At 31.9% G+C, this 13465-nt stretch overlaps 1 protein-coding gene across 14 annotated transcripts in view; it reads right to left on the bottom strand.

Annotated features, from left to right (window-relative positions):
* Positions 1 to 13465, bottom strand: part of LOC127715623 (uncharacterized) — a 65743-nt gene that overhangs the window by 16944 nt on the left and 35334 nt on the right. For 9 of the 14 annotated variants that reach the window (XM_052221715.1, XM_052221714.1, XM_052221720.1 and 6 more), the window contains 11 exons: positions 13124 to 13260; positions 12374 to 12520; positions 11197 to 11317; positions 10013 to 10122; positions 9352 to 9549; positions 8975 to 9088; positions 4784 to 4897; positions 4088 to 4181; positions 3157 to 3231; positions 2652 to 2704; positions 2216 to 2275 (listed from right to left, as the gene is read on the bottom strand). In XM_052221715.1, the coding sequence (XP_052077675.1) occupies positions 2216 to 2275; positions 2652 to 2704; positions 3157 to 3231; positions 4088 to 4181; positions 4784 to 4897; positions 8975 to 9088; positions 9352 to 9549; positions 10013 to 10122; positions 11197 to 11317; positions 12374 to 12520; positions 13124 to 13260 (1223 nt within the window). Of the gene's footprint in view, positions 1 to 1284; positions 1303 to 2215; positions 2276 to 2651; positions 2705 to 3156; positions 3232 to 4087; positions 4182 to 4783; positions 4898 to 8974; positions 9089 to 9351; positions 9550 to 10012; positions 10123 to 11196; positions 11318 to 12373; positions 12521 to 13123; positions 13261 to 13465 lie in introns of all 14 variants that reach the window. The other 5 variants (XM_052221722.1, XM_052221723.1, XM_052221726.1 and 2 more) reach the window with 2 other exon arrangements.

Genomic DNA, 13465 nt, shown 5'->3' with positions numbered 1-13465 from the left:
CAGATAACATATAAAATATATATATGAAAATAACAAGAGAAGAATTATGTATAAATATAGATTCTACCACTGCATTGAATTTGATAAGATATTTCTCCAGATGGAAAAAAAGGCAGACTCTCAGAACATTTTAATTATTTAAAATTTAACTGTAGAGAGTGGAGAAATATAATGCACGAGATTTGGTGGTGGAATCTGTTTCTCTAATGATTTTTAGACAATATGCAGACAAACTTGAGTCTCCTTTTCCAATGATCTGCAAAATGATGTGTTCTTTCTATGTAACATAATCAGATATGGTTGCCTTTTTTTTGTGACGTCACAATAGGAAAGTCAGAGGAAAGCAAGAAAATTGACATCATAATTGAATTTTGACCAATGAAGAACTGAGATCAAACAAACAACACATTGATTAAATAACCGGTCAAGAAAAGGATAAATTGGCTTAGAATTAGAGAAACAGATATACTATATGTACAGACTTTGACTTGCTCATTTTACCAAACAAATCAAATCTATGTATCATTCCCCATTTCCATTCTCAATTTTATGATATGTGACATTTTGTAAATTTAACAGCAAAAACCATTTAAGTACAATTTAAGTTACAAAACATTTTTTAAGTAAAATTTTGAGTTACATAATATATCGGTAATAGAAACAAACTTTTAAGTAAGTATTCTGAAATAAGAAATGAGTAAAAGAAACAAGCATTAGCTAACTGTTTAGGAATAAGAGATGATTAATAGTTTATAATTAAGAAGGAAGTAAGAAGGTTGTGATTATACAAGTTTGTAATACATTGTTAATATAACAGTGTTACTGATAATAATTTTAGATTTTAAGTGCAGAGGACTTGCCTATAGATGCTATGAAATAGTAGTAAAATATATTAGTATTCCTGTAATGCAGACAAGAGTTTGTTTTGGTTCTGATTATCACAGAATGGCATATAAGCAGATTTGAAGAAGTTTTCAGTATATTTTTCTTTTCAGTATGAGAATTTAAAGATGCAGTGTTCAAAATAACATTGGTATTGTTCTTGATACTTTATTTCAAATTTCCTCTTCTTGAAATGATTTTTTGGAAGTAAATTTTAATCTTACAATACATGTAGAGAAATGTCAGTTCCAAATGTTATCTCATTGCCTAGAAACATAACCAATTGAACAATTTAAAATATTCATAATAAAATATTTTTCTAATTTAGTTGGAACTGTTATTTTGAACACTGCCTATTTATAGAATATATCCCATATGTCCCTGCAGAGTTCACAATCTTACATCATTACTTCTTGACTCCTAAGAAAAAATTATATAAATGTCTTCATTTCGAATTCCTTTTTTTGCAAAACTGTATGTATTATACTATATTTAACTGTTTCAGTTGTAAGAAATACATTTTTTCAGTTTAATGACTTGCTGTAAAATCTTCTGACTGCATTGCTAAGAGGAAAACAGCTATCAATCAATTAATCTATATGTATAGATAGTTTTTGGATTGATACAATTTGAGTAAGAGTTATTTCCCTTGGTGGTCAACCTGCAAAAATTCCTTCATCAATCAACCAAATTTGATGTGTTATACAGACAACGAGAAAAAGGTTGTTTTCTGAACACTTTTACTAGTAAATTGTATAAGCCTTGCATAATTGGTAATTCATCACTACGATCTAGTAATGATCTCTTCTCAGACGATCTAGTAAGGATCTCTTCTCAGACGATCTAGTAAGGATCTCTTCTCAGACGATCTAGTAAGGATCTCTTCTCAGATGTCATTATACATTATGTGTTAATTTGGATAATCAAATAACAAAACAAACCAGTTTCACCTCCAACATGGCGGTCAAGGAAAACAAACATACTCAAATTACGTCATATTGAAACTTATTTTTTTTCAATTCTTTTATATTTTTTTTTTCACTAGTAGCAGAAACAATCCTTATTTCCACTAAGTATATTCCATGAAATTCAACTTGGAGAATCTGCATGTATGCTAATGAACCTGTGAAAGTTTTAAACAATTTGATTTTAAAAAGGATTTTTTTTTTAGTCTGATTTGGTGGAAAGCTGGAACAATTAGTTATGGTAGGGAAAAGATAATTAAAGCTGAAATATCAAAATTATTTGTTAAACAAACATGTGCAATTCAAATATTGTAAATTCATGTAAAAATTGTGATGATTTATGGACAAATGGTGCTTTAGGAAATTACCCTCTTAGCATATTTATCACTCTCAATTCTTTTTGTCGATCTTGGCCATATACAAACATCCTGAGAACACAGCCAATTATATGATGAAATAGTTGAATAGATGAGCATACATATTTTTTTCTTCAATATGATGAGAACAAGATGCCATTTTAAAATTTAAGGTTCATATTAGTTACAGAACAAATCGAAAGAACACTGCTAATAAATATATTAAAATAAGAATGTGTGTCTCCCACATCTGAAGATTATCAAAATGGAATACAATGTAGGAGTTACACATTCCCCCACTATTCTATATAAAATTATCCTACTAAAATTCTATTTTATCCATTCATAAAAATAAACCCATTAACTATCTAAAAAGGCAACATAAAACTGTATCTAGGTTTCTATATAATCTATAAACATGATAAATAACTAGAAATCTCATCATTACCTGACACAGAAAGCTGCCAGTTCCAAATTACCCATCTCCAACACTAGTTGTCCCTGCAACAGAAATAATGAAATTAATTATGCTTGTCAGTAAAATGTGTGTGTTTGTCCTAAGGTACTGTTCATGAGTTTTGAATGTTCTTCGTTCTATTATACAGTTTTGGGTGAGTTTTTCCCAAATCTCTTTTCAATCAAACAACTAATGTTTATAACAGCAACCTTAAAGGAGCAGAATATAGAGCGTGTTTCCACCAGAAAGATCTTGTAACCTTATGTTTGTTATAACAAGTTAAGGACATAAAATGTGTATTCCTATGTAAAAATGTAATGTATAGACGGAATTAAGATAAATTTGGCTGTTAATACCTGAGAAAAAATAATTTTTGTCGGATGTAAATTTTGTGATACTTAATACCAAGCTATATTCAAGCATGTTGAAAATATTTCAGATAATGTACCAGTCTATTTGTATCCTACTTGTACCAGTCTACTGTTATCCCACTTACCCTGTACATATAGTAATGGTGTACATCTGGTCTCAAGTGAATAGCTTTAGTAAAATCACTCAAAGCTTGTTTCAACTGAAATAAAGGAAGACATTCAATTTACTGGTAAAAAACACACATTCTATTGCACTTTAATTCACCATCAAATCACTATGCATCTATCATAGCCCAAATAAAAATATATGACACAGGACAAAAAAAGTTAAATAGAACTTATATTATCTGTTTCATGGGTAAACAATTATCATGTTTAAAGAATACTTTTAACAGTTAGTCATCCATAACAATTGAATCCTCCTTAAATTCAAAATACACTCTGTAACTATGTAGTTCACAAGATGACATGAATAAATATAATAAGTAGTTTTGCCATTATTTCATATCTGGATACAACTTTAAATGTCAATTTGCAAAAAGGTTTATCCGTTATCTCTATTTGTTAAGACAATTAGTAAATCCTCAATTCAATCTAAAATTAGAATGGAATTTCAGTTATTCCCCATCCTTGTTGACAGCACTGAGATATTGCAAGAGAAGAGTCAACGATAATAAGAAATTGGTACTTCTCAAGGGGAGGTAACTTATATTAAAACATGTTTTATAGATTCAGAGTTCATGGCATGATGAATTAGAAAATCCTCTCGGTTTAATGTGTTTCTGAAATGCTGTCTCAAAATGATTGATTGATTGTTGGTGTTTAATGCCACTTTCAGCACTATTGGCTATATCATGGCAATTGGTTTTTATTGATGGAGGAAGCCTGAATGCCTTGGCAGGAAAAACTAACAAATTTAGTCAATTTAAAAAGAACCAAATGAACCTTCCACATGCAGTGTTAGAACTCTCTTTATCAGTGTTGACAGGCTAGTGATACAGTAGATGAACTCCTTAGACCACTCGAGCACTGAGGGCCCAAAATAAACTGACTTACTTCATGTATTTTGTGATAAGCTTCTCCTCGACATACATAACCTCTAACATATGTAGGATCTACTTTGATGGCAGCAGTGAATTTCTTTATCGCTCTGTAAAATAAATTAATGAGAATGTAATTTAAGTATTTTTTTAAGAGTTTCATAGATAAATATTTTAACATACAGGAACTAACATCTAACTTTATCAAAACCAAAACTATTAATCAGTAAATCATGCTTTATTTTATTAATTTTGATAAAAAAAGATGTTTACTAATGAAATCATAATTGTTCAATGGAATTTCATTTCAATAGCTATAAGATTTTGGAAAAAACTATTATGATAGGCTTAACAGTATTGACCACTGAAAAGGAGTTTGCTTCACACATTCACATATGAATCCTTTTTATATAAGATCAAACATCCAACTTTTAATATAAAATTTCTTACTATTAAAGTTTATTCAAATCTTACAGTTAAAAATAAATGCTTCTTACAGGCTTTGTAGATCATTCATCAGAATTATTATCAGAAAAAAACAAATGACAAATTGAAAATTTGGGCAACAATAAATATTTCCAATGCTGTTTGCCAAGTCTTATTTCTTTGAGAGAAAAAAATATAAACATGTTTCATTATATCACAAGTAAGAATTCCTAAAAAATGATATATAGTTCTAAAAGAAGATAACAGAAGTCTTTTAATCTCAAACCTGTGGTAATTTTCATAATGATTCATAAATATTAGACCAAGGTTGACATGAGCACAGGCCACATCCTTTCGTAACTTCAGTACACTCTCAAAGTCAGGGATAGCATCTTCATATCTGAAACACAAAGAAAATACTAAGGAAACTTTTCTTAACTATAAGACATCACTTAGTACCATTTATACAATAGTTTCTCACATTTAAACAATTTTTTTTAAAATAGTTTACTGCTTGTAAACAAAATAAGAGCTGTGGGTTATTGTCATTGGAACAGCAACATTCTTTTTGTAAATACAAATATCTCCTGTTAAGGCCCAATTTAGCTTTTTTGATCACAAATGTACAGGGACTAAACTTAACCCTTTTTATCCAGGGGCCAGCTGGGCCCCAAATTTTTTTTCAGAGATCCAGTTGAAATTTAATGCTACTACATTCCAAGTTTCATCTGAACTCTTTTTAGCGAATATCAGTCAAAAAAAAATTGGGCTAGTAAAGGTAAATATCTGTATATTTGTACCAAAAGAACAAATAAAACCTTAAACCTTTAAAATCAGTGATGAAAAAACTGCTATATAGCAGCAATCAGTGTTTTCACTGAAAACAAAGGTTTTGAAGTGGAGTTACATTCTTTGTGTTCCTGTCAAAAGTCAGGAGGCTGTAATTCAGTGGTTATTGTTAGTTGACCTGTAGTTTCTTACATCTACCTCCTTTGGACTCTGGTGGATAGTTGTCTCATTGGCAAGCATATCACATCTCCTTAATTTCATGTTACATGAAACAAGAGTGCACACGCTGAAATGTCTCGCCTTCTTTACTAATCATTGATATTTTGTTGATAGTCCTAAATATAAAGCTTTATTACAACTGTCACATAAACTTAACATTAACCAAGTAAACTAAACATTGACCAATGAACCATGAAAATGAGGTCAAGGTCAGATGAACCATGCTAGGCAGGCATGTACAGCTAACAATTCTTCCATACAACAAATAGAGTTGACCTATTGCTTATAGTTTAAGAAAAACAGACCAAAACACAAAAACTTAACACTGAGCAATGAACCTTGAAAATGAGGTCAAGGTCAAATAAAACCTGCGTGACTGCCAAATAGATCATAAAATATTTCCATACACCAAATATAGTTGAACTATTGCATATAGTATAAGAAAAACAGACCAAAACACAAAAACTTAACTATAACCACTGAACCATGACAATGAGGTCAAGGTCAGATGACACCTGCCAGTTGGACATGTACACCTTACAGTCCTTCCATACACCGAATATACTAGACCTATTGCTTATAGTATCTGAGATATGGACTTGACCACCAAAACTTAACCTTGTTCATTGATCCATGAAATGAGGTCGAGGTCAAGTGAAAACTGTCTGACGGGCATGAGGACCTTGCAAGGTACGCACATACCAAATATAGTTGAACTATTGCACATAGTATTAGAAAAAAAGACCAAAACTCAAAAACTTAACTTTGACCACTGAACCATGAAAATGAGGTCAAGGTCAGATGACACTGCCCGCTAGACATGTACACCTTACAATCATTCCATACACCAAATATAGTAGACCTATGGCATACAGTATAAGAAAAACAGACCAAAACACAACAAGAGTGCACACGCTGAAATGTCTCGCCTTCTTTACTAATCATTGATATTATGTTGATAGTCCTAAATATAAAGCTTTATTACAACTGTCACATAAACTTAACATTAACCAAGTAAACTAAACATTGACCAATGAACCATGAAAATGAGGTCAAGGTCAGATGAACCATGCTAGGCAGGCATGTACAGCTAACAATTCTTCCATACAACAAATATAGTTGACCTATTGCTTATAGTTTAAGAAAAACAGACGAAAACACAAAAACTTAACACTGAGCAATGAACCTTGAAAATGAGGTCAAGGTCAAATAAAACCTGCGTAACTGACATATAGATCATAAAATATTTCCATACACCAAATATAGTTGAACTATTGCATATAGTATTAGAAAAAAAGACCAAAACTCAAAAACTTAACTTTGACCACTGAACCATGAAAATGAGATCAAGGTAAGATGACACCTGCCAGCTAGACATGTACACCTTACAATCATTCCATACACCAAATATAGCTGACCTATTGCATGCAGTATTAGAAAGAAAGACCAAAACTCAAAAACTTAACTTTGACCACTGAACCATGAAAATGAGGTCAAGGTCAGATGACACCTGCCAGCTAGACATGTACACCTTACAATCATTCCATACACCAAATATAGTAGACCTATTGCATACAGTATAAGAAAAACAGACCAAAACACAAAAACTTAACTATAACCACTGAACCATGAAAATGAGGTCAAGGTCAGATGACACCTGCCAGTTGGACATGTACACCTTACAGTCCTTCCATACACCGAATATACTAGACCTATTGCTTATAGTATCTGAGATATGGACTTGACCACCAAAACTTAACCTTGTTCACTGATCCATGAAATGAGGTCGAGGTCAAGTGAAAACTGTCTGACGGGCATGAGGACCTTGCAAGGTACGCACATACCAAATGTAGTTATCCTATTACTTATAATAAGAGAGAATCTAACATTACAAAAAATCTGAACTTTTTTTTCAAGTAGTCACTGAACCATGAAAATGAGGTCAAGGACATTGGACATGTGACTGACGGAAACTTCGTAACATGAGGCATCCATATACAAAGTATGAAGCATCCAGACCTTCCACCTTCTAAAATATAAAGCTTTTAAGAAGTTAGCTAACGCCGCCGCCGCCGGATCACTATCCCTTTGTCGAGCTTTCTGCGACAAAAGTCGCAGGCTCGACATAAAAACAATGAAATATTAAACTAGAGGCTCTCAAGAGCCTGTGTCGCTCACCTGTATTTACTGATGCTTTGGAAATCATGTAAAATAAGGTTAAAATCATAATTAATAGTATTAGATATTAGATATTATAATGATATCTAAGATAATAACAAAAAACTGCAAAATTTTTGTAAAATTACTAACTCAGGGGCAGCAACCCAACAACGGGTCATCGGATTTGTCTGAAAATTTCAGGGCAGATAAATCTAAATCTGATGAACATTTTTGCCACCTGTCAGATTTGCTCTAAATGCTTTAGTTTCAGAGATATAAACCAAAAACTGCATTTTACCCCTATGTTCTATTTTTAGCCATGGCTGCCATCTTGGTTGGTTGGCGGGGTCATCGGACAAATTTTTTAAACTAGATACCCTAATAATGATTATGGCCACGTATGGTTAAATTTGTATCATTAGTTTCAGAGAAGAAGATTTTTGTAAAAGATTACAAAAATTTACGAAAAATTGTTAAAAATTGATTATTAAGGGCAATAACTCCTAAAGGGGTCGACTGACAATTTTGGTCATGACAACTTATTTGTAGATCTTACTTTGCTGAACATTATTGCTGTTTACAGTTTATCTCTATCTATAATAATATTCAAGATAATAACCAAAAACTGCAAAATTTCCTTAAAATTACCAATTCAGGGGCAGCAACCCAACAACAGGTTGTCAGATTTGTCTGAAAATTTCAGGGCAGATAGATCTTGACCTGATAATCAGTTTTACCCATGTCAGATTTCCTCTAAATGCTTTGGTTTCAGAGATATAAGCCAAAATCTACATTTTACCCTTATGTTCTATTTTTAGCCATGGCGGCCATCTTGGTTGGTTGGCGGGGTCATCGGACACATTTTTTAAACTAGATACCCTAATGATGATTGTGGCCAAGTTTGGTTAAATTTGGCCCAGTGGTTTCAGAGGAGAAGATTTTTGTAAAAAGCTAACGACGACGGACGACGACGACGGACGACGGACGACGGACGCCAAGTGATGAGAAAAGCTCACTTGACCCTTCGGGTCAGGTGAGCTAAAAATGGCTAATACTATGGATTTATTTATTTCATGGGTACTCATTTTAGTAAATTTATTTATTTTCATGGGTACTCATTTCAGTGGATTTATTTTCTTCAATACTTGAATTTATGGTTTTGACCAAATTATGATACAACCTAGTAGATTTTTTTTTTAAATTTGGACACTTGAATTGTGATTCATTTCTCCCACAAAATTCACAAAAGTTAGTACTCCACGAATCAAAATGCATCCTCAGCATTGGTTATATAAAAAAACTTTCCTACCTGTGCATTGAGTTATATAGTATTCCTCTGTGTAGATATGACATGACATTGTCATCACTATCATTAATTAGTAAAGATACACTGTAGTCATGTAAGGCTCGCTTTGCATGTGCTCTACAAGTTATAAAATATATATACTTTAAACTTGTGTATGAACCAATAACATTGGTCTCCAGAGAAAAATTAAAATTGCATAGCTCATAAAAATTTTAATTTACCTTCATTCCATACTTAAGTTGCAAGTTGATTTAATGACTCATAAAAAGTATTTAAATGCAACATAGATCAAATGTATTTCCAAAGTTAAATATTTCACAGTTTTTTCTTACTTTTTTTTTAACAAATAAACAAGATATGTAATTACATGAAAGTCTTACTTTCTAATTATGCAAGCCCTATGGTAGAAAGCCTCCCAACTCAATGGGTCTAAATGTATAGCTGCTGATAGGTCTTCAACTGCTGGGCTCCAGTTAGCCATCTTAGCATTGGCCTGTCCCCTGTAGATCCTTGCTGTAACATTCAGTGGGTCTACTCTAAGAAGGTCTGTGAAATCTGTTATAGCATTGTGCCAGCTCCTGGAAATAAATAAGTAGTACTTTATAGCAATAGAAGAGCAAGATCTTACAAAGGTTTAAAGCTGATAAAAGTATCATCTTCGTATAAAACTCCAATGACATGCTTTTCGTTTGTCTTCAGGAACTTTTCCACATGTTAACCTAAAATCATGATGGACTTAAATTTCCCAAATTATCCTGATAAGTACAATTATCTCCCCTTTAGGATATTTCGAACCAATTTGACTTCATACACATGTCCATAAAAAGTACTACATGAATGTGAAAGGCTTCATCAAATCAAACAACCAGTTTAGGGTGAATTGTCCAATTGAATTCATATGTGTGTCTCTTTTTTTCTGAAACAGTTTTTTCCTTATTCTGTGAGATCTTCTCTGGATAAAATAAAGCGTTGATATGAATATGGATAAAACGTTCAAAATATACTTATTTTTTAATTTATTCAATAAAAAATCTAACTTACTCATTTTTAAAATAGTAAAGTCCATGTTTCAATATAGCATCTGTTCTCAATGGGTTTATCTTGATACACTTGGAATAATCTTCTAAAGCTAACAACTGACTGTCTCCTTTCTAAAAATAAAACAAGTACGGTTCAATTAAATTATTGAGAATCTACAATTTTCCAGCGAGTTCTAATTTTTGTGCATTTCGTGATAAAAGGTGAAACACCAATTCAACTGTTCAACAAAGAAGAATTTAAAATAGGCTTGTATGCAGAAATTTGTCAAAACCATGAATTCAAGAGTCCTCAGAACAACATTTTTTCCTCAATCCACAAAAATTGGTTCCCATAAAAATAAACAAATCCACAGTATTCATTCAAATATTTTAAATTCATAAATTATGTGCATTTATCTGTTCGAATGTTGATTATAGGATAATGTATAATTTATTACAATAATGTGGGTTTTTTTTAATGCTGAATACAAATAATGCCATTAGAATTTTTAAAAGAGAGTTCAAACAGATTTTATGGTGACCTATAATTGATTACCTCCATGTCCTTTGGTCCCTGGTAGATAGTTGTCTCATTGTCAATCATACCACATCTCCTTATTTGTGTTTGATAGCATTCACATTTAATGCAATAATAAAAATATCAAAAACATTTCTGAATTTACAATTTGGTAAAAGGATGTATACAACTTAAAAAGGTTAACTTTCTTGTAGTAAGTCCCATCACGACCAGGCTGGGGAACTGGGTCGGCAAATGTTAACATTAAATCTGTACCGATATACAGTATGCTAAATGTCCTCCTTTAAACCATACACATGGTTACCATGACATACATGCAAGTCCCTTAAACTGAATTTCCGTATATAAATTATCTTTTACTTTATAGAAAGCTGTAAATAGACATTATTGCAATATTTGATAATTCAGAATGAAAATACAACAATCACAGCTGACAGCCTTATATTCTTCAAATTCCTTTCAAGTCTGTAAAAGAGCTAGAGGTGTTCTGAAAAGCATATCTGTAATGAGTAAAATTAATGAAAAGGAATTTCAATTTTAGAAAGAATTCATGATATCTGCAGATAGTTGTCCTGTATATGCCTCACTGTTAAAAACTTTATTTTACTGCTTAACATAAAATGCAATATAAACTAAATGGTTAAACCACAACTCGCTGCTGTACATACCTTTTCGTACATCTCAGCCCTTCTAAAGTAGGCTTCATGATCCCTAGGGTTTAGTGAAATTGCTTGTCTATAATTCATAATGGCCTCGTCTACATTATTTTGTTGTCTGTATATTTCAGCCCTTTAAAACAAAATATCATTTTATTTGCTAACTGTCATTCAAATAAGATCCCTATTTCCTCAAGACCTAAATACATATTTAGGCATTGATGTTATGTAGATATTTTTTCATTGATTTATGTGGTAGAAGTCAGAGGAGTGTCAACAATTTGCACATGACAAAATATGTCTTATATAATGGATTGATCAGGGTGATGATTAGTCATTACCATATATGGGCATAAATAATCTGCAGTCTTTTACTCCCAATTTCAAATCACAATGCAGGAGTGCAGATTATAGAATACAACAAGCAAGATATAAGAGAAAACTTTATTTGCTGATGTTTGTTTACCTTCCTCTATGTTTGTTCTAGAAAAAGATGAGGCCACACCTATTTCTGTTCAAAATCAAGCTTTTCAGTGTGTGGAATAGATTTAATTTCATTCTATGACATCAGCTGTAGTTGGCATCATTAACAACAGTACATCATTACTCTCTGCTTTAGAATTAAAATCAATTTAAGGATGTACTTAGGTCGGGTTTAGGAATTTTTGTCAGATGTTCGCACTCCTTGGTTTATTCCTACGATACAGGGTAAAATATTTTGCCCCATAACACCCATTTTTCTTTTCATATAAGACTTCAATAGCTCATAAAAGGTCATTTACCAAAATTTAAGCAGTTTCTAGATTTCTTTTCTTTCGATTTGAGACCCAAATAATACTAACGCAAATATAAGGTAAAAGTCAGAGTGAGCCTTTTCCCGCCATTTTTCAAAAATTAAATATCTCGAAAAGAGCTCCATAATCTATCAATATTTTAAGCTTATTTTGTTCCTTAACTAATGCTCTTCTGACATATAGAATGAGTTTTAAATTCTAGATTTTTCTAATTTCACCTAAGTACATCCTTAAACAGTAAAACTTGCATATAAAGGTCACTCTTGAGAGGAGATAAGACTAACCTTATAAGAGAGATGACCTTTGACATAGAAGAAGAAGAGGGAGACCTGACAAGACAAGTTTTTGCTAAATAGATGTGACCTTTATAGCTGCTTTGACTGTATCATAATTACCTGGATCGCCAAGCTCCAGCATGCTTTTTATTTTTCTTGATGATGAAGTTAAGATCAGTGAGAGCTTCTTTCTTCTTATCTTGTAACAGATATAGCAAATGTCTGTGCCAATAAGCATCAATCAATTCTGGCTCAATCTTTATTACTCTGAAATGTAAAGATACACATTCTTTGAATTTGCATACTAGACATTTGAACTGAATACTCATTTGATTTTCACTGATAGGAATTCATTCTTTTTTTTGCTTATATTCAAATACGATGGTTTTGCTGACTTTGGGTATAGAAATGCATATTTTCAGTTAATAAGGCACTGAAATATGAGTGTTACTTTGCCTTCAAAGAAATGCTAACCAGTATTTAACATATAAAAAATAATAAAAATAACAATATATTCAAGGACTTTGAATTGGGGTGATATGAATACAGACAATATTACATAGGCATTTTGCATTACCCTTAGCATTTTTTCACCAAATCTGGTTGAATCTCTATAAAGTAGTATCTAACAGTCTTATTACCATTACCTCCTTCAGCTTTATACATTGATACATTTGACGAATGGTATCCTTCAAAGTTTTTTAAATTATATCAATATAAGTGTTTTTTTAACAGTCTAACTACTGTAGTCCCCTTCAGCTTTTTACCATGCTCAATTCATTCAGGTCTCTTCAGAAATTTTTAAAACACTCTGTTTAAGGTAACTATTTATTGCCAGATTTATTCCCACCATTGCCATGATATATTTACCTATTAAGGTCCTCCTCAGCCTTTTTTACCATACCAATTTTTCTCAACAAAGCCCCTCTTCTACACAGATCAAATGCTTTTGGTCTTGGGGTAGCTTCTATCATTTCTGTTAACTTCTCTACTTCTTCATGTAATATCTATAAATAGAATAAAAAGGCAGAAATAAACATATACATGAAGTATGTCAAAACAGAAACTATTAAGTTAAAGGAAAAGATGTAGTTCTTAATGTATTCCATTCACTTTCAAACTTTCATGAGGTTGTTCAATGTCTAAAAAAACATACTGTGCCGTACTGTGGCCTATAATGGTTTACTTTTATAAATTTTGACTTGGATGGAG

This window comes from Mytilus californianus, unplaced genomic scaffold (assembly GCF_021869535.1).
Source record: "Mytilus californianus isolate M0D057914Y unplaced genomic scaffold, xbMytCali1.0.p SCAF_9, whole genome shotgun sequence".
NCBI classification, from domain to species: Eukaryota; Metazoa; Mollusca; class Bivalvia; order Mytilida; family Mytilidae; genus Mytilus; species Mytilus californianus.
This window is presented reverse-complemented; position numbering and strand designations above follow the sequence as displayed.